Source organism: Elephantulus edwardii, unplaced genomic scaffold (genome assembly GCF_000299155.1).
Source record: "Elephantulus edwardii isolate Elephantulus edwardi_28Jun2011 unplaced genomic scaffold, EleEdw1.0 scaffold00010, whole genome shotgun sequence".
Classification (NCBI taxonomy): Eukaryota; Metazoa; Chordata; class Mammalia; order Macroscelidea; family Macroscelididae; genus Elephantulus; species Elephantulus edwardii.
In genome coordinates this window covers 335,318-358,069 of record NW_006399760.1, presented here as the reverse complement: position 1 = coordinate 358,069, position 22,752 = coordinate 335,318, and the positions used below count along the sequence as shown (strand labels likewise).

The 22,752-nt window shown below is 35.4% G+C and overlaps 1 protein-coding gene across 4 annotated transcripts in view; it reads left to right on the top strand.

Annotated features, from left to right (window-relative positions):
* R3HDM1 (R3H domain containing 1) overlaps positions 1-22,752 on the top strand; it is a 114,349-nt gene that overhangs the window by 53,257 nt on the left and 38,340 nt on the right. For all 4 annotated transcript variants that reach the window (XM_006880736.1, XM_006880737.1, XM_006880734.1 and 1 more), the window contains 2 exons: positions 13,669-13,823; positions 17,457-17,608. In XM_006880736.1, coding sequence (XP_006880798.1) covers positions 13,669-13,823; positions 17,457-17,608 — 307 coding nt within the window. The remainder of the gene's footprint in view (positions 1-13,668; positions 13,824-17,456; positions 17,609-22,752) is intronic.

Here is a 22,752-nt window from a genome sequence, read left to right as displayed (position 1 = left end):
GATGGGAAGTCTCCTCCGATAAAGATTTATAGCCTCGGCATCCTGGTGGAAGGTCACTGTGAGGATAAACCAATTCCATGATTTTGGTTTGTGTTGGATTGAATTTTTCTGCTCATTCATATCTCTTGCAGGTGAATAATTTAGTCTGTTAGTATACCCAGTACTTTTATTAGCTTGTTCTTTCCCAGAACTAAATTTTTATGCCTTGCTGTAGTCAAACTATGTACCCTTCATCATAGGTAGAACTAGTGTGCCAGTGCAAATTCTTCTCTGTGAAATATAATCCCAGTTAGTGGAAAACAACAGAAAATACTATCCTAATTAAGGATAAAATGTCTGTGTGACCACTGGCTTTGGTCTGTCAGCAGTCAGCAGATATTTTTAATTATGAGATTTTCATTCATGTTAGTTCTGATTGGAAGGGAAGAAACAGTAAGTAAGATGAAATCTGGAGAGTACAGGTTCAGAAAACATAATCATGTCTTTGATAGTTTTTTACATTGTGTTTGACTTTTACAAGTCAATTATAACACTGTATAATCAAAAGTTACATAGTCACCTTCTTATTTTGCAGCTTATACTAGTTGAAACTCATTCAATTTGAAATATAAAATCAAAATCAATTCACAAAGCATCCTTTCAGAGGTAATAAATTATTTTCACAAAAATAAGCATAAAAAAAAACTTTCAATACCGACTCTTGTGCTGATAATCATATTTAAACCTTTTTATGGAATTAGTAGAGATGTTCCGTTTAGAATCTGTCCATTCAGTTCCGCCTTGTACCAACCCTGTGTACAACAGAACGAGATTCTGCCTGAATCATACACCGTCTCACCGTCATTGTTACATTTGAGCTTCTTGTTGGAGCCACTGTGTCAGTCCATCTTGTTCAAGGTCTTTTTCTTTTTCTCTTTGCCTATCAGGGTGTCCTCCAGGGACTGGCCCCACCAGATAACATATCCAAAATATGGGAGACAAAGTCTCACAATCTTCGCTTCCAAGGAGCATTGTAAGAGAGATGTGGTGATGACAGTGGTGGTGGTGGTGGTGATGGTATTAGGGGCTGTCGAGTCGGAACCAACTCATAACTGACTCTCCAGTGGGTTTTTAGGAGCTATAAATCACACCCAAGGAGATTACTCATCTTTCTCCTACAGAGCAGCTGGTGGATTTGAACCACTTGCCTTGAGGATGATAGAACTGCTCCTTACCACTAAGCCACCAGAGTACTATTAAGGAATATAATTCTTAATTGTAAAATATATTATCTAAACACTTTCATAGTTAAATGTTGTTCTTTTTCCCTGTCAACACCTATAGAATAGTGTGTATTTCTGGTTTTGTGTTTTCTTAGGTGAAAATGAGCAAGGAATTTTCCCCCCCTGGGGTTTTGGTTGTTTTATACAGATTTACGACAGTGTCTTCCTCACAAATTAATGCTTTCATAGTTCCCTTTGGATCTTTTTCTTCTCTTGCATTTTCCTACATTCCTTCATTCCAATTTGATTAGAATGAGAGAGAACTTTTCACATCTTTTATATTTTTATTTCTTGAGAAAAGCAGCACTTGGCCACCCTGCAAGTTACCAAGAAGCTCATTATTTTCTTTTATTACATAGAACGGTGGAACTACTTAATGAGCTACAAAATAACGACAGCATTGGTAGAATTAGAACAGTTTTTCTTTGCTGGCACCAGTAATAATCTTTAAATGTTTAAGTATAAATGTAGTAAAATTTTACCTAAATTAACAACCTCAACTGAATCACATATCCTTCTCAAACTACAAAGATTTATGGCTTAGTAGACATCAAGATCACCTGCAGTTTTCCTTTTTGGCCTGCAAGGAGGTCTAGGAAATATCTGAAGGATAAAAAACTTTCTTCCATCTACATTTGCCAGCATACCACTATCATCGATTTCCTTGACAATAAACTTTTTTCTTTTTTGGAAACTAAAATGAAATCAGTACTCAACATAACTGCTTAAGAATTTCATTAAAAATGTGAAACTATTGGTCATGGTCATTTAAAGCAGAGTTGAGTGACGGTCTACCAATAGGAGCAGAGAATTCTGTGAAAGGCTTTTCACACAATGCTTTATATCATAGGAAACAAAAAATTAGAGTCTGAGTCCTGGCAGCCTTTCTTGGTTTTCACTAGCCAGGTTTTTTGCTTTGTTCATTTTCAAATGAAAAATGTTGCTGCGTTGTCTTACTAATCCTCTCTGTACTTCAAAATCCTGTGATTTTGTGTGTCTCATATTTAAATACTTTCTTTTCATTTGAAAAGGGTAGACTATTAAGAGAATTGGTTTGCAGTATCTTAGTAATTTATTTTTGTTAACTGCAGTAATGCAGGCAGTATTTTAAAGATCTAGTTATTTGTGCAGTAATGTTATTATCTTAACCCTTTATCATAAAATTTACAGCTTGAATATTGTACATTACATATCATTTAAGGAGCTCAGATTCTAAAGAAATTCTTCCCAGGGCTAGTAAGTATAGCAGATAATTTGGGTTTGTGAGTCCCTGCCTGTTTCTATGTAGCTGCTTTTATTCTTACAACTCTTTTGAAAACTTTGCAGCTTCACCATTTATGTTTACTATTTTGCACTAATTGGCCTTGTTCCTGAGCTGTTGGATTCGGGGCCGTAGCACTGTCTGAGAGGTTTACATTTCTCACAGTGAACCGGTCTCTTTTTCAGCTGCTTCCTGGCTTCTTTTTACTCAGGCTTCCACTGCCTTTTTTTAAAAAAAAAAAAAAATGCTGTGTTAAGATATTAATATTTGCTTATATTTTCTATTAATTGTAATGCCTTTTAATTATACATCATGACAGAGAAGTAGGGATTTTAATTTAAATTATAAACTTGGCTTAATCGAATTTGCCTTTTAAAAGATTATGAAAGCTATTGCTTTAATTTTCTTTTTTTTTACCAAAGCATTTTCAATTTGGTTTGAATCTTAGCTAAGTGTTTGATATCCTGAGCATGTGAAATTCAAAAGTTTAATCTCTTTCCCTCTTAACTTTTTAGGCATGTTATACATTGAAACATGCCATCAAATTAGCCAAATATACCTAGATACAGTTAAGTTAATTGGGCTTCTCTGTTAAAAAAAAAAGAAAATCAAACCCAGTGCCATTGAACCAGTTTCAGTTCATGGAGACCCTGTATACTACAGAATAGAACTGAGCTCTCTAGGGTTTTCTTTAATTTAATCTTTATGTCAGCAGATTGCCTGGCCTTTCTTCTGCAGCACTGCTATATGGCTTCATATTGTTAATCTTTCGGTTAGTAGCCAAACCCTGCTTGCAACCACCCAGAAACCTACTGGGGCTCCTACCTCCGCTATATTTAAAACATTTTCCCAGCTGCAATACTGTACTGTATCCCTGTTGAGATCAAAATAATTCTGTGAAACTAGAATAATTTCCATTTTACAACCAGTTAATAAATTCAAAGAACACTAATACTTTACACACATCTTCAGTTATAGCTTTACAGATCATTGTAGCCTTGTGGTCCTGACAAGCCATACCACAGGAGACGCATTTTAGGATAAGCAGTTTGTAAAGTGCTCAGAATATTGAGTTCAGTTTAAAAGTAACTGGGTGTAAAAGCCAAAGACAGAAGAAATGGCTCTGGTTAAATGAGAGAAATATTAAGGGTCATCAGTTTAGTCTTATGAATTAGAGAGTCTGGGCCTCACGTCAGCAGTTTTTTTATAGGCAATTTTTTGACCCAAATAGGAATTTTTGCACATTTACTACTTGATCTGGCTCTACAGGTTTTTTTCATTGGTTAGTGGCTATTTCTTCATATATTGTGTGACCAGTGCAGACTCAGTAATACCTTCACATGCACCTGTCTTCCTTTTCCCTCCTCCTCTAATCTGCTGTCACTGAAATCTGGAGCCAAATACATCTGGTAAGTACTCAGACATTTCCTTAAGAAGACTCTTTCCTTGAGCGTTTGCTAATAGCTTTGAGCTGTGGCTTCTATGTGACTGTTTTCTGTTAAAATCTTTGTGTGTAGATATAATTTATTTTGGACACTGGGCTGGAAAGTAGGAGGTAGTAAAGAAGACAGGATTGTAAAGGTGTGAGGGCTGCTCTGTCTTCCTTCCCCTCAAAAAAGAGCTAGCCTTCACCTTGGTGCCCACTGACATAGTTCAGTACACTTAACATGAGTCAGGATTGTAAGCTTGAGATGTTGGTGATTTGGGGGAAACTCTGCTATGATCGTCTTATGTTGTTGTTGTTGTTGCTGTTGTTGTGTACCATTAAGTGTGAACCAACTAATAGCCAACTCTACATTAAGTTTTCAGAGGCAATTAAGCACTTGGGAGGAGATTGTCCATCTTTCTCCCTTAGAACAGCTGGTGGATTCTAACGGCTTGCCTTTGTATTGACAACACAGCTCCTTACCACTAAGCCACCAGAGTTCCCTTAACTGTCTCATAGGTGCCTTGTTAACCACCAAAGTTAGAGTTTACAAAATGGCTGTTGTTTACATTTAGGGGTGGGGGAGCCTAACTCTCAGAGTGCTTCTTCTGTACAAGTTCAGTCTTGAAAGATTGAAAAAATAATACTGCTCTAAGCAATTCTTTAATTCTTTCTGTTATCTAATTCTATTCCATTTTCTTAAGATTGCTTTCCTTTAGCACAGGTGCTAGTTCAGCTCACCTATATCAGATAAAACTAGCCTGTTAGAAACCTGTGCAGTACTTTCTGCTGAATGCTGTAGTACCTTCATGCTCTCTATTCTATGTTGAATTGAAAGAGTTAAAAATAGAATATTCTTTGTAGCTCTCCAAGGAAGTGCCTGAGCCATCAATTTATATTGTCCTAGTTCTCTCAGCTTGCAGAATTGATTGTGCTTTCTTCTGAAAGTGCTGGGAGAAATGGTTAGAATTGCAACAATGCAGTTTTTTAACAGGGCAGAATTTCCATGTTAAAAAAAAAACACTTATATGGAAGATAGGGATTTCTGTTCTGTTTCTTTCTATGGTTTGGTGTCTTTTACATTGAGATTGGGTGCTTTCCAAAATACTTTCCAAGAGTATTAATAAATTTTTTTTTATAATACCTAATTTTTCTCTTAACTTATACATCACAGGAAATTTGTGGGTTTTTTTCCTCTGAGACACTGCAACACATTTTTAATGAAGAAGAAAAATTTAGATAGCCAACTTGGTAGCATATTTAGTGTTAGGATACTGGAAATACCCATTTGTAGCCTTTTTAAATCTAACTTTTCATTCTCTGGGAACCTACCTCATTCTTCCTAACCCTAACCTTCTTCCTCTTTTCCAGATCATTGGATTTTTCCCCCATACTTGACAGTCTTCAGACTATACTTTTGAAACAAAACTGTGTTCTCCTCTTCCTTTCAAATGAGTAATTAGATAATGTACCTGAGCCTTAGGGTCCCTTTCCTCACAAATGCTATGCCTTAACCTTCATGGCCCAGCCACCTTTAAGCGAAGGTTCAGAAGAATTTGTGAGCAGTTTGAACAGTTCTTTAAGATGTGAATTAAAAAAAAAAAAAATGTGAATTTTTTAATATAAAGTGAAGCATGCCTCTAATTAAATGATCCTTTACGTTGATAGTAAATTATTTTAATAATGATTACGTAGATTCTATCATCTTAGCTTTAACTGGGTTAATAATGTTGTGGGGTTTTTTTTCCTTTTATTTGTTTACTTATTGACTAGTACTTTCAACTAAATATTTCTAGTTTTGCTTGTAATTTCGGTAACTTTAGCCAACATAGATCCCACTGTTTTAATTAATTAGAAAAACTCCAGTCAGTATTCTTCAAGCAGTCTTACTACCCTACTCTTTAGAGAATACATGCCAAAATTATATGGTTTTAAACAAGTTATTGGATATTTGTTGTGATCACGAGGGTGAGTGATCAAATGTAGCATCACAACTTCTGGATAAAGTATTATACCTGTAAAAATACCCGTATAATGTCCCTCCTAGGTTACCAGTCATACAGATTATCAATAAATATTACATCTAGCTGCTGTAGCAAGCTAAAGCTCTCTTCTCAGAATGGGTCATTAATAGCCCTGTGAATTTTTCTACCTCAAATGTGTGGAAGGCCGGAGCTCTGATGGCCTAGTGGCAAGAAGCTGCACTGCAATCCCAGAGGCGCATGGTTCAAATCCACCAGATGCTCTGCTGAGGAGGGAGGGACAATCTCCTCCTGTACCAGTCAGATCTGAGTTGACGGTACACACACATAAAAATAATAAAATAAAAATTAAAAAAAGAAAAAAATGTATGGAAGGCTACACAGCATTTAAAAAAGAGCCACTACTTAACAGATTTTTGGAACTTCAGCCATGGGACAGAAAGAACAGTCCCATTTTACACACAGTTTCCCAGTTAAACGGCATTGCCCTGCCCAGTGAAGGTAAAAGTAGCCTGACTTTGTGGAAAAGAGAGCTAACATCTCGGGAACTCCAAAGTAGGACATCAGTTCATGACAATCCTGCTACCAGACTCTTCCGAGACTCATGTGGAACATGGCAAAAGAGTATGTTGTGAACATTTTGGGCAAAAGCAGCCTTTGAAGACGAAACTAAAAATCCAGAGAGGAACACTACAGATTCACCCAGGAGTACACCAGTATGGAGCAGAGGGATATGGGACCCAAATGTATCACCACTGGAGCACATTTTTCCCCTTTCCAGTTGTTTGTTTGTTTGGTTTTGGTTTTTTTTTTCCCCCAGTTGTTTTAAACATGTAGGATCTGGTGATAGCAAAGGAAGAAAATAGAATATTAAAATTTAGATAACACAGCTTTGCATTTTGGGAGTAGTGGGCAGAATCAGTAAAGAAGACTCTGCCACAATGGAGAGGCCATTGTGGACTAGTCAGCAAACTCTACACCTGTTCTTTGGTCCTAGTTCACATAGTTGCCGTTTGGTCTAAATGTTCAACAGCTCTTTAACCATACCTATTCTGAAGGAGAGTAATGTATTCTGTTGATTAATTGTATATCTGCAACAACAACATTGATTCTCTGTTGTCCAGTAATTGATCTTGAAATTATTATGTTAGAAGTTTTATATGCTAAAAAGATTCTTCACTAACCAAAATTCTTGAAAAACAGAAGAGAGACCAGATACTTCGTTTTCTGCTTCCTTGGCCAGTTTCACTGTATTTCTACTTTGGTATTTGTCCCTGGGAGGAGAAAAATCTTTCTAAAGTAAACTTTCGACTCTTTAAATACTGCATTCGAATCCCAACTACACTACTTAAGAACTGGTGACTTTGGCTATGATGAGAACATTTTTATGCCTTTTTAATCTGAAAAATAATATACAATTACAAGAAAAGAAAACCAGTTTTACCTGTTTTATCAAACTATGACCACTCGATGAGTTAACGTATATTAAGTTCTCAGAGTATAGGCCTAAAATCTTATAAATGTCATGAGTGTTAGCTATTAATATTATTTGTGCCATCAAAAAAAATTACCTGCAGTTCTAAATGAACACATAACAGAATTTGGGGACCAATTTGCCTTTGCTGAATTCTGAACAGATATAGAAAGTTTACATAATTTGTCATAAGACTTTTCTTTTTTTTAACTCTTGACCCAGCTTTGTAACTTAAAATGCAGTAAAGAATTCAGATTAAAAAAAAAAAGAATTCAGATTCATTAAATTCTTTTCTCATCCTTTGATTATTAAGTATAATGTCTATATGTATTTTGAAAAAATCTAATACTTTTGTCCTGTGGCAATATAAAATCTGTCCGTCAGCTATGGAAATGTATTGATCATGTTGACATTTTTGATCATTAATGACAATTAATTACTTCAAAAAGGTTTTGAAACACTGTGTGTTATATGATCCTATTGTTATAGTGTAAACTGTTATCTCTGTATACAGTAAATAAGTCCATCCATGTATAAAACATGTAAATAGTGGCAGTTTTATAAGTGGTTGTTTTATAAGTTAATTTCTCCATAATGACTTTATTCTTATTTGTCTTTTCCAAATATTCTAACATGAATTTCTATTTTATAATTAAATTAAATAAGATCTTTTAAGATGTTTTTAATGTCTCCTTTTTTAAATAATATTTTCATTTAAGGGTTACGTGGTAGCTATAAATGAAATATTTCTAGCTGAATTTAACAAAATCAGTGTACAGTTTTTTTATTAGACTTAATGAGTGATTCATGAATTTTTTGTTGTTTATATTCATGGGATTAAAAGGTACTGAGCCTATATGCATTTTTCCTCAAACTTAAATCCACCTTTTGCTATCAGAGCCATTCATTAAACTTAAGCAGTGAGTTACTGACTTTTTCCCACTGGATAGTGTATTAACCTTTTTTACACCTACTCTTTGTTTTAGCCCCAGTTTATACTGTTTGGCCTAACTGCTCTATAGCCTTTCACCATGCATGTCTCCTACTTAAGATAATGCGTGTATTCACCAGATCTACCCATTGCAGTAATTAATTGCTTTCAGCCAGCCTAGTGACCCTGTGAGACAGTAGAACTGCTCCATAGTTTTTATGATCTGAAATCTTTATGGAAGCCGACCATACTAGCATTCTCCGAAAGAGTTCAAACTGGGTTTGAACCACTGACCTTTCTGTAAGCAGCCATGTGTTTCATGCACCTTGCAACAGGGCCATTTGTTACACTGCCACTAATCTCTACATAGAAGGTTTCTGATAGTAGTCTAACTCAGACTCAGTGGCAACAGACAGCAACCACTTATTATCTTGGTTTCCTTTTGTTAGCAAATGTTTTTCTTGGTTGTTTTTTCAGCATGTGTAATATAGCTGTTGCAGATTATGTGATTATTTTTAACTGAGGATTTAAAAGATTCTTCAAAGTACATGTTTTCAGTTTGTTTGATTGTTTGAAAGAATAATTAACAAAAAAAAGTTTAAGCTATCTCTAGAGATTTAGATTAATAAAAGAATATACTAGGGAACAAATATTCTTTTCTAAGTACTTGACATTTTCATTTTCATTAGTTCTGCTTTGAGTATTTCCTTATTTAAAAGCATGCTCCCATGTTTTTTATGCTACTTCTGAATAAAATAACTACTTATTCATTTTTCTACTTTAACTTAAAAGCTTCTGGTAGTCTTCACTACTCTTATAAATCCAGTGGTTCTTCACTATTAATCTCTTCCACCTTCCTCTTTCACACTGCATTCCCACTTAATTTTGCAACCATATCCATCTACTCTTGGTCATCCTGTTACTATAACATACTAATTTAGTTTTTCATTTTTTCAGATTGTTACCTTTTGCTGGAATGTCCTTTGTTTTTCCTTTAAGACCCAATTCAGATATCACTATATCTGTGAATATCATTCAGAATTAGTTTCTCTCCCTTATTTTCATAGGCTCTGTTTATATTGCTGTTGTCATAGAATGTAGTTTTAAGAATGGTAAACTTCAGCCATAGGGATTTTTTATACTTAACATTTGGTCACTTAGTGGACACACCCTGAACTCCACACACTTTTTATAATCCTCCCCTTTGGGACACATGACCGGATACTGGGGTCAGATGCTTTCCATTTCATGTTATGCTGTCACATTGCCACAATTTGCATGGTGTGCTCATGAGCATTCATAGTCAGTTTGCATTATTCACATTAATAATGTTCTATAAAGCCAGAGTGAATACTTATCTCCTGGAAAAACCACATATTAGGTAACACACTTATTTTCTCCATAGAGCACATTAAGATCTTCCTGAACTTAAGTAGACTGCATTTCTGAACTATGATGAGAGTCACTTTAAACAGAAAAAAGAAAACCTAAAACACACGCACACAAATAAAATGGCACTAAATGTACTGCAGAAAGAATGCCTGTTTCCAGTCACTGAAATACTCTACTTCTGCTGGAATGTGTGCACCGTGCAGTTCAATTATTTCTCTGCTCTATATCTGTCCATGAGTGCACATCAGAAATGATACACAGGAAAAAAAAATTATACACATGCTTACTGTGGGTTTACAAATAAATATTAGCAAATGACTCAGTTTGCAAACACAGAACCCATGAGTAATGACAATTAACTATATATATATATCTATATATATATATATTTTTTAGACATGGATATTATTAGAAATTACTTTGCATTTAAAAATCTAAAAACTCTTGGAAGCTTACTGATAGAAATTCCATGACATAATATCCTGGTGACCCTTATGTGAGATCAGAGTAGAATGGAATCTCTCCCTATTCATTTAAACTTTGTGTTACACCTGTTTATAAACTCATCTTAGAGAGAGGACTTAGAGGAACTCCAAAAACTGATAAATTTGGATATAGAAAATAATACCCTCTTTACTCAGACATTGGCAAAATTTTCAGTATTTTTTCAAGATCATTTGTAATATTGGGTATTCTTTGAATAAACAACAGCATTGCTATGTAAATGATTAAGTTTCTAAGAAAAATGTGACATTAAGTCTTGTAAGTCATTTTCTAGTGAGTCTTTCAGTTACCCACTCTGGGAGGTTTTTTATCTAGGTGGAATACAGTGCTGCTGAGTCTGATGTATGATGTTCTTTCTGTGTCCAGAGAGCTGAGCCAGTTTCTAACTCTGCTGTGGACAGCATCTGCCTGTGGGTCCCAGGGCACTGGCAGGTGGAGATGTTTTACAGCTGAGGGGAAAGAAGAGTCTCTTGCATGTCCCATTTTCATGCCTGTCCTTTATTATCCTGGGGGTGGAAGGGCATGAATGTGGTATGGTGTTCTGTTTTGCTTTGTTTTTATTCTGATTTATTTACAGAGTTTGACTACATTCTTTTTCACAAAAGGTCTTTTCCATCTTTTGTAAAAAGCATGAATATGTTTTGATGGTATTTGGATATATGAAGTGGAAATAATTGTCATTTGATTGGTTAAAAGAAAGCTGCTGCGCTCTTCTTTACCTGCCTACAACTTCAGATATTGTCAGAAAAACATGAAAGATTTAACAAATCACATATTATCACTTTATTACTGCTGAGGACTTGATAATGCATTTTTTGTTGTTGTTCGAAGTTAGATCAGTTTGAAAGCATCTGAAACAAGCTCATACAGCACGGTTCCCGTACAAATAATATCATTTTAAATAATCCTTCATTGCTCAAGATTTCATTATAATGGAATTTTTTTGTATTGTTAATTTATCAGCACTAAATTGGTTCTATAGTCATACTTCATTCTTTAGAGAATGTTAATGCTAGATTTTATTAGTCATTATTAAGGAGTCCAGGCAATTAGAGTGATACTGATATCCACACTCAAAACATGGAATAAAAAGACTTTGGCCATTTCTGTTGCATTAGGAATTAGAATAGAAATGAAAACTGATCTTTATAAAGATGATTGTTGTTCCTGGTTACTGTAGAGTTAATTCCAACTCATGACCACCCAAGAGTTGAACTCCATGAGGTTATTTGGAACTGGACTGCCAGACCTGTCTTCTGTGGTACCTTTGAGTAGTATCACAGTCTTTCACCTAGTAGAGCACTTGACCATTTGTGCCACCCAAGAGCTACATTTATTAGATCAGTGCCATTGACTCATAAGTGACCTCCAGCAGGTTTTTGGAGACTCTTAATTGCATGGGAAGAAATTCTTCATCTTCTCACACAAAGCTGCTGGTTAACTTTTAGGTTAACAGCAGAACTCCATGCAAGCTATGCCGCCAGAATTCCTTCATTTACTGTTGTTATTATTTTTGTGTGCTATCAAATTAGAACTGACTCATAGCTGATGTTTCAGAGGCTATAAATTGCAGGGAAGGAGATTGCCCATCTCTCTCCCACGTATTTACATAGTACTATCTGAGAAAATCGTTTTATTGACCTTTAGTTGTTGAAATGCACGTGAAGAATATGACAACTCAGTTCATCTTTGCAAAAACTTTTACATTTCCATCCCAAGCTAAATTAATTTTTTGCATGTGTGATCTTTATTTTTTTAAGAATTTGTCATACGTTTTAATAATGTCCTGAGTTTTGCACTAACTGATTAACCTAAGTGAATCCCCTTGGAATCAAGATGCAACATACTCTTTCTATCCTGTATTCAAAGCTAAAGGGAACTCTGGTGGCTTGGTGGTAAGGAGTCACCCTCCCAACCCAGAGGCAGAGCATTTGAACCCATTAGCTGCTCTGAGGGGAAAAGATGGGCCATATACTCCTGTGTGATTGACTGTCTCTGAAAACCCACTGAGGCCCAACTGTGAGTTAGTTCTGACTCAGTTGTATATAACAATTCAAAGGAGCCTTGTGGGTGTGGTGGTTAACCTCTCTACTGTTAACCAAGAGGCTAGCAGTTCAAACCCATTTGCTACTCGGTGGCTAAAAGATATGGCAGTCTGCATCCATAAAGATTTCCTGCTTTTAGAAACCATGTTTCCGTGCTTGCTTCGGCAGCACATATACTAAAATTGGAACGATAAGAAAAAAAAAAAAAGAAACCGTGTTTCCTGTAAGGTTGCTATGAATCAGAATTAACTCAGTAACAATGGAAATTGGAACTCAAAGCTTTTACTTTTACTTAAATATGTGATAAATTTACTTGATAAAAGTAAAATGATACTCTTAGCTTACTACTTGAATTACTAGTAACGTTTTCAACTTAGAGATGGTTGCTTCTTAACTGTTTGTTTTATGTCTTTAATCTCTGTGAAGTGAACCAACTAATACTATGAGAAAATAGTATCAAATTTTATTACATAACTTCCTTTGCTGTGTGTTCTTCACACAATTGTAATATAACCATTCACTGCTTAGTGTTACTTTTCAAACATCTAGTAACCCCTGCTTTTATTTGTGGTCCCCAAGGTTGCCTTCAGAATTATGACCACTACAGTCTTTGAGGGTCCATACTTAGGCTAGCCTTGCTGTTATTGTCTTGAAACCCTTATATTTTGAACAAGGCACTCTCCATCTCTCTTTGTATTGGACCCTGCAACTGTATAGACAACCTTGATCCTTAGGAACTGCATGTCATAATAGACTACACTACACATTCAGCCACAATTTTCCTGTGTCAACCAAGACTTCAAAGTGCTTTTTCACTGTCCAGTTATGGTTGATGAAATGTCACTGGGATTCAGGACCTGAACTTGTAAAGTGTTTGCATATTTGAATGATTAGAATAGGGAATATTGTGGATTCATTCTAGAAAGTTAATCTTAGAAAACAAGGGTAGTATGTATTTGGCATAGCAGACAAATTTATTGACCCGCATAGTTGGAAACAGTGGTGCCCAGCTCAAGGAAGGGCAGCTGACTGCACTATTTTATGTATCACTCTTAATTCTGGCTCTAATCCTGCCTCCAGGATCAAGTTCCTGAAAAAGCTAATGAAACCCCTTCTGAATCTCCTATTTCAAAACTTTGACCTGTCATTTGCTTTCAGTTATCAACCAGTGCACTCGCATTTTACAAGTTCAGTCTTTTCCCATTGTAATGGCCGTGGCTAAGCCAGTTTTCTGAACCGCAGTGTAAACCAAACCTGTGGCCCTGTAAATGTCATCAACTGTAGAAATAGTAAATATTTCTGTTTGTACACACTGTATTTGAAAATTTACTTAAGAAAAAATGTAGCTGAGATAACTGGAAAGCAGGACTTAATTCATTGTGCCATTGCAGGTTATCAAGTTATGTCCAACCAGCAGCAAAACTTCCAAGGACTAGTTGGAGTTCAGCAACCCCAGAGTCAGAGCCTAGTCAGTAGCCAACCCAACAACATTGGCAATCAGATTCAAGGAGTGGTCATTCCCTATCCCTCGGTGCCATCATATCAGGTAGGTGCTGCTTTGTTGCTTTTGGTAGAGGGAATTTTAAAGAAATTAATACATAGCTCTAGTGCATCTTCTCCTCTCTCCTTTTCCTGCAAGGAAAACTGCTTGTAGAATGAACAACCTTATAATCTTCAAGTGTTTTATTAGTCATAGCAGCTTTGTATTATTGTTTTATTATTTCATTGTTTTTTATATTTTTTAAATGTAGAAAATATGCCAGGATCACATAGATATTGGAAAGTAAATTCTGTTTAATATTGTCTTTTCCATAAGCCCCCTTTGGAAGGAAAATGGGATGAAATGAAAGCTAGATGTATCAGATGGGTATCGCAAATAATGGGATACAAAGCAGATCATAAATTATTATGTATAGAATAGGAAAGAATTTTCTAGCTGGAAGCATGGCTTGAGTTTGTTTTCCCTCCCTTCTTCAGTCCTGGAAAAGGATGGATGATATGTTATATATTTAAAATACCATGAATTTTCAACTATAGTTCAAAAGCAGAAATACCCATTGCCTCATATGTAAATCACATGCCTTCATTGTAATGCTACAGTGAACCAGCCACATTTTGAAAAATCTGTTTTCACTTCCTTGCAAAACGTGTTTGTTTCATTGGTCTCGTGGTTTTCCATAGATGAGCCTAGTATTGACTCTAAAGAACACCCTTTTGCCCTCAGAAAGGAAAAAGTCTAATTAGGAAGATAAAAGATACACATATTTTATCTAAACATGTTTATATATATTGATGCTGATATACAGACCATTAACTGAGGAGATTGTTAAAGAAAACATTGAACAGGTTAAGGAAGTAAGACAGGAGTTTTTTCTGAAGGTGGAAACTTTTGACCTTAAAAGAAAATGATGGGGAAAACAAGGTATTCAAATTTTGTAAAAAAAAAAAAAAAAAGTATAAAAAAATGTAAAATAGAATATATATGAATGATTGTATGAAACAAGATGTAAATGAAAGATTATATAAAATACAATATATGTAAATGAAACATTAAGAAAAGAAAATTGACCAAAGAATAAGGAAGATTGAAGAATTAATGTCTGAATTATGGTAACTCAGCAAAATTTGATTAATAAATTATTAAATTACCGAAAGCAAATGATGGATGTATATTGATTGACATTTTTAAGGGTCAGGCAAAGAAACAATTATATTCCATATAATTTCAAAATTTTAAATTTTAATTATAAGATGGTCAAGCTTTATTCAGCACTAAGTATATGCCTATCTTTTGTGCCCTTTAGTAACAGAAAACAGCTGCGGATAAAAAATACATTATGAGAGTAGGTTATACATCTTTTCTGTCACACTTCCGTGCTTTTCACTTCTTACTCACTTCGCTTGAGACTTTGCCCTTTTGTCCATTTCCCTCATTACACAGGTTCAGTAATGAAGCAATCTTCTGACAGACCTGGGTCATTCCACCTTGTCCAGTGCATCAGGCACTGCTAGGAGTGCTGAAGACTCAGATGCATAAGATCTACTCTTCTCAGAGACTCCTAATCCAGTAATTTTTAGATAGATCAGAACATTATGATGTTGTTGTTGTTGTTGTTGTTGTTGTTGTTGTTGTTGTTACCGTATCATCAGAATCAACCCATACCTGACCCTCCAACTTTCAGAGACTATAAATCTCACAGAAGGAGATTGCCCATCTTTCTCCTAAGGAGAGTTTGGTGGATTCAAACCACATCCATTTGGGTTGGCAGTGCAACTCTTTCCCACTAAGCCACCGGCACTCCTTAGAACATTATTAATTTCCATTTAAATGGCTCAAAATATGTCTGAAAATAATCTCTGGGCTAAGATAGCTATTATCATCTCTCTATCTTTTTTTAAAATTTACTAATTATAAGTTATTTCCCCATTTTGTATAATCTTCACATTGGCTAGATAATGGTGAGAATGTCACATTGACCAGTAATGAATGACAGCCTGCCTTCATGGCTACATTTGACAGAGGAGCCAGCGATTGATAAGCTGTAAGCTAAAAAGTAAATCAGTAAGTCATCTCTACTAGAATGGGTTATTCATTCTCAAGCTGTGATCCTTCTCTCTTGTCTTGTACTTGGAATTTTGTCTTTACCACTAGTTACAAATTTATTTTGATGACTCTAATCCAGACTGAGGTGTATCATTTCTTCTGGATCTGCATGGCATACATCGTAAAACTTGCATACATTCAAAAATAAACTCAGAGTGTTACACAGCTTCAGTAGACAAAGAAGACCAAAATGTGTGTATTATAATAGAGCAGCAATTTTCTATTTGAGATAATTCAGCTAAAAGTAAAATAATTAAAGGAAGCTCTGGTAGTTCATTGGTAAGGAATTGCACTGCTTTTCCATGGGGGAAAGATAGACAGTCTCCTCCCATGCAGTTTACTGCCTTTGAAATTTGAAGGGTCAGCTGTGGATTGAGTGGATTGATTCTGTCTCCATGGTGCACAACATTAGTTGTGTTTCAAAGGGGTCTGGTTTAAATCTACCAGCTGCTGCATGAGAGAAAGCTGAGCTGTCTCATCCCATAAAGATTTACAGCCACAGAAATCCACCATGAGTGGGAATGGACTAGAAGCAGTGGATGGTGATAGTAGTATTTCAGAAGCATGTCATATAAACAAGACTTTCAAGTAATCATTAGCATATACTCACAGAACTATTATTTGTAATGGTGAAATGGTCAAAAAATGAAGCTCCACAGCCAGAGGACATAAATTCGAATTCTGCCTTTTCTGTTTACTAAAATACACATCCTTTGACAAATTATTTACCATTTCTTTAATAGGAATGAGTCAAGTTTCTTAGGGTCGATATGAAATAATACACATAAAGCACTTCTCAAGAAACAAACTCTTTGCTATATAGTTGGAACCAACTCATTACCGACCCTACAGTGGATTTTCAGAGGGTGAGGATTGCCAATCTTTCTCCCAAGGAGCTACTGTTGATTCATTTAAACCACTAGAGAGGTGCTTTGTTTCTGTTAGCAGTGCTACTTCATACAGACAAGGCCACCAGAGCACCCTATTATAAAGCACTTTGTTGTTGTATACCATCGAGTTGGAACTGTCTCTTAGCTGACTTCCATATGGGTTTTCTGAGGGTTTAAATTGCATGGGACAAAACTACCTATCTTTCACCCAAAAAGATCCATTGCACAACCTCTCTGCCTGAGATTTACTTACTCTGCCTGTGTTAGCTGCATTACTCTTCTCATGTTAAGTGGTTATCCTTATTTCTTGTTTCTTTTTAAAAAATAGCTTTTAGGGAGCTCTCGTGGCCTAGCCATAGAGTTGTGCTCAGAGGCAAACAGTTCAGCTGCCCTATGGCAAAAAGAGACAGTCTCTTCCTTTGCAATTAGCTTCCTCTAAAAACCTGCTGGAGCGTCAGCTGTGAGTTCCAACTCAGTGGTACTTAACAACAAGAACCAAAAGCAAAGTCTTGTTCAAGAAAATGGAAATGAAGTAGTAGGGCTATGACTGGCATATTAGGGAAACTTATTGGCAGTTTTTGCTTTTCCCTAACTATATATACTTAAAAGTTTATGGAGCTAGAGACATTAACATTTCTAAGGTTTTAAAGATGCATTTCCCTTTAAATTGTTTTTCAAATTTTAGGTATCACTGCCTCAAGGTTCTCAAGGAATTGCCCATCAAACTTATCAACAGCCTGTTATGTTTCCTAATCATTCTAATCAAGGATCTATATCCACAACAGGAATGCCAGTTTATTATAGTGTCATCCCACCTGGTCAGCAAAATAATTTAAGGTGAGTATTACTGAGAGATGTCAGTGTCCATGCATTCCATTTCATTTTTATCACTTTCCAGTTACATACATTACATGTTCCAGGTATTAAACAAAGTTTGTTACTGTTTTTCTTCATCTCAGCTTATAATCTGGACTGTACTACGACACAATTGTAATAGCTATCCTCATTCTTCTAGCATTCATAGAGATTCCAAAGGCCCATTATTTAAGAAATCGATGGCCCATCCTGCTTCCTACTCTTAATCAGGGAGCTCCACCAAAACCTGTCCACATGGGTAACCTTTATGGCACTTGACATACCAGTGACACAGCTTTCAGTATCACAGCAACCCCAGGTTATCTCAGTACAGAATAGAACTTAGAACAATGTTCTCCCCAAACACAATTAACAACAGTCCCAAGGGCCCCATGTCCAAGGGCCCAACCAACTTTTAAATACAAAGGCCCTGCTCACCAGGTCCTAGATTTAAATAAGAGTCTTCCAGCCCAAGGCTGATTGTTAACTAAATCAAAATGACCAAAGAGCCTACATCTCACTTTCAATTAAATCAAAACAGACTACTTTCCAAAATCCAACTGCTTCACACAGAAGGCTCCAAACACCATTTGAATCCTTAAATCTGACTGCTTTGAGAACAGCATCTCATCCGTAGTGGTATTTTGAATGCCGCCCAATCTGAGAGGCTTATCTTTAGGTACTGCATCAGACATGTGCCACCACTTCCCAGACAGGGTTTTACTGATGATTCTGTAAGCACAGTACATTGAAGCATGTTGGGGATCTCTGATTTGTTGTATAAATTTATAATTTGCTTTTTAGGTGTAACTCTTATTAATTTTGCACTTGATTTGCTACAACTGTGTGAAAAAATGGGGGGGAGATGTCTGTGAGTCACAGTGGCAAGGACTCTACTTTGAAAATCTCTGTAGTATCTTGTTTGTGGTATCTCTTTTTAGCACTTCACTGGCTTTCAGTGTTTATCTAGCCCTGAACTCTTAACCAGAGCATTCAGGTAGTTGGAGACTTCCTAGAAAAGTAGCAGAAAACTTGAAGGAATCCTAGATTATCACTAGTGTATTGGGTGTTTTGTTGTTGATTCATTCTGTGTTCTTTGAAATGAGAATATCTGGTTTTTTCTGATACTATCTATCTGATACTTTCTGATACTTCTATCAATACTTCTTCAAAACTTTACCTTTAATTTATTATTATTATTATTATTATTATTATTATTATTTACTTCACTGAATTTTAAATCTACATTTTACAAAAACAGAGAAAAATATGCATTCTGTGTCTAACACTGTTATGCATTAGAAAAGTACATAGAATGTGTTAATAATAAAAGTAGTAATTTCCACTGATAATATAATTTACATAGCACTATATTCACATAAAGGAGCTACATTTGTATATTAAATATAGAAGAACGGTAGACCTTGTCTTCAGAGATTTTTTTTTAAATGAAATGCTAAGTTTATGAATTTTAAATCATTAGAAGGTAATAAAAGACAAATATAAGAAAGGGCCATTTCAGATTAGTAAAGAAACAAAATACATATCTGGACACAAAATCTTGCTGACCAAGTGATTTGAGCCCCTACCTTCTCTTTTAATACTACCAAAATTATTTCTTCGTTACAGAAAGGATATTGTTAAGTACCAACTGTGTAACAGTTAAACCATTGTTTAATCACCTGTGTAAGCTGTTAGAGCATTCGATATAAGAAAATGGAAAACTTTCCTGGCTCACACATTGCATTGACAGTAAAAAAATTTCCAGTTTTCTCAAAATGCTTGCATTTCTGTTAACATTTGTCTTCATATTCTTCTGAAAAGAGTGTGGAAACTATGAAACACAGAATTGAGTGTGAAGTCTAAGCTCCTGTTTCCTGTTGTTTGGCATCCTATTTTAATACAGATCTTATGAATGCTGTCCATCTTGGAAGCATGTTAGTCACCTGTGGTTAGCCTCACCTCTGAAATTCTTAACACATTATCACTCATGGACCCTAACCCTGTCTGTTCTCATCTAATTGGTCTGGACATTGTCTGAAGCCTCAATGTCATTATAGCTCAGACCTCTCCAGGTGATTTTAATGACCACTGAACTAGACTCACCAGCCTTCTAGTCTTACTTTTCTTCATGAAAACTTTCCTTCATGAACACTGTTCTCTGTTAGCCATAATGATGTAGAAGTATACACATTTGCAGTAAACTTGTAATGTCTATATGCTACTAGTAGCTCTTCATCCAAGATGCAAAGTCTCAGGATAAAACTGTAACTTATTCCACATAATGATAAATCTATTTGTTAAAGTATATCACCAGCTCTTAAGAACAGGATCCTGCCTCAAAGTGTTAGATTTTTAATAGATGGGTATGATGGTCTTTAATTCCATTACTAAATTATAAGAAGAAATGAGATTTCTGTTAGTAAGAACATTTAATGAACATTATTTAGAAAATGTTTTACTTCCTTTGGGTTGCCTTAGCAGCCTCATTTTTGCAGGGGCTCCTGGTACAAAAATGCACTTTCAATTATTTTAATTTGTCATACAAGCTGTTTGTATTAGAATTATATTGTGTGTTTTGTTTAATTGTGGAGATATAACAACTGAAAAAAATTCCTTGTCCTGTCAATTTTTGTGGAAGACCTTCAAAAAGATATTGACACAGTGGCTGTAGCCATGGTCTTGAACTTATCAGATATCATCAGAATGGCACAGAGTTCAGTTCTCTTTGGCTTAAAGTCATTATAAGTCATAGTTAACTCAATGGCACCTAACAACAACAACGTACAACAGTGTACAGCTTGGTGGTTAAGGAGTTGGACTGCTAACCCTGAAGCTTTGTCTGAACTACTTTGGGCACGTTGCAAAGTGGGATCAGTCCTTGAAGAGGGACGAAATGCCTGGGAGGGTGGAGAGACAGTGCAGGAGAGGAAGACCGCGGAAGAGGAAGACTGTCGATGAGATGGATTAATTCAGTCACTGTGGTAATGGGAATAGGCTTGTCAGAGACAGTAAGATTGGCAAGAGATAGAGCAGGGTTTAGGTAAGGCAACTGAAGGGCACATAACAACAAAAACAATCTATAAGCACAGCAAAACTAGCACTCGGTTTTTTGGTGTTTTTTTTTAAGCGTCAAAAATAATGAAATCATGAAAAAGAGCACCTACTCCCTTTTCCCCCCCCCATTTTCACCTACCCATACTCTGGTTTTCCTCTTTTATTTTTTTTTTCCTTTTTTTACCTGAAAATTTCTTAGTGATGCCCTTGCCCAATTCTGTTGGATAACTCTTTTTTTTTGGATTCTGTTTCTTTCTCCTAAGCATCAAATTTTAAATTTTCAGGGTTGAAATTTTTTTGATTGTTTGCAACATTTGTTGTTGTTGTGTGGTGTGTTTGTATTTTGTGTTTGGTTTTTTGCAGTTTGTTGATTTGTTGGGTTTTCCCCCATTTACTTCTTCCATACTTGAAAATAGTTGTTCCATAACTTTAAATGAATTTTCACTTCTCTTTCTAAAACAGAATTTGTTAACACCTAGACTACATAAGTGCTAATAAAGAATGTTATAGTCAGCACTCATACATGGTTTTCACTACATTGGATTCCTCATGCAGAAGTATAACTTTTTTCCCCACTTCATTTTTCAGTATGACTAGAAAAATTCATTAGTAAAAATAATTTTTTGTTAAAAAAAAGTTAAATGAGAATGGAGAAGAGTGCCATATATTTTATATACTTAGCAAAAATGAATTCTTTATTCATGTTAATGTAAGTTATTGTCAGGTCCTTTGGTCCAACTGGGACCCAAGCCAGCCCCTAGGCAGCAGGACACAGCACTGTCCTTTCCTTACCTTCCTCCCAGACGCTCTAAGCTTGAGCCCATTGTCAAGACCCTGTGTCAGTCCACCTCATTGAAGGTTTTCACTCCTTTAGCTGACCCTTCCCTCTCCAGGGATAGTATAAGTATATAACTCTGAAGAAGAGGGACAGGTGACATTTACTTCAAAATCTACTTGTGACTCTCTGTCTCTGAGGTTTCCATTGTTGAAAAACACTCAGAATAGCTCTCCTGCATCTGTGTTTTATCTGTTAAACAGCTTTGCTTTACTTAGTTTAGATCGTGTGTGTGTGTGTGTGTGTGTGTGTGTATAAATCTATCATACATAGTCATTGTAGAAAATGTCAAAATTATATAGTAAAGATGTCAAAGTAAGTCAGGTACAGTCTTACCACCCAGAAGTACGTGGCACTCAAGTAATTTTTCAGTGTGATGTTTACATATGTATGAGCTCTTTTAAGTAAACATTATGTTTTCTACATTATTAATTACATAAATAATTCACAAGTTGTCATTTATAAAATTGAAAACATAAAAATACATTGAATAATATTCAAATTCTGCTTTATTTACCCACTGCCCTTTCTGGGAAGTGTTTATTACTTGCTTCACCTATTCAGTGGTTAGAACTTGGTGTTTGTATAACATTTTTACTACCTTTAAGTACATTTATGATTTTAGAAGAAGAGTTTGCATTAAAGTAGATTGCAAGTTTTTATTTACATCACTGGATATTTGTCTTTGTATGTGTTGAAATCTTACTATATGTTTTTTGCTGCAATTTATGTATTTTTTTTAAGTGTTGTATTTGGAGATCTCTCCACAGAATATCTAAATTTTACCATTTTAGAATAGATAGAAAATCAGCTAGAGAAAATTCTCAAAGGTGAAGCTGAGAAAATTGAGTTTTATTCTCTTGATAATAAGAAATGATTGTGGTAGCTGAATCACGGCTGTGAAGTGATAAAATATTTCTTTATAAAATGACTACGAAAATAGTTCAGTAGATTTAAATTGTGAAGAGACAAAGACTAAACGATGTCATAGGCATCAAGTGTTGGATCTTTTACTACTCTGGTGGTGGAAAAAGATAACAGAAATATGTACTTTTAAAGAACAGATATTTGGTGGTATTATGTATGGACATTAAGCAACTATTTGAAGATCTTGTTCAAAAATATCCCATTAGCCCTATATCTTTTTTTTCTTTTTTTTTTTCTATAATTATATTTTACTAATTTTCATAAACATTTACAGAGATTTTGGGCTTCCACTCATTCATTGTTGCAC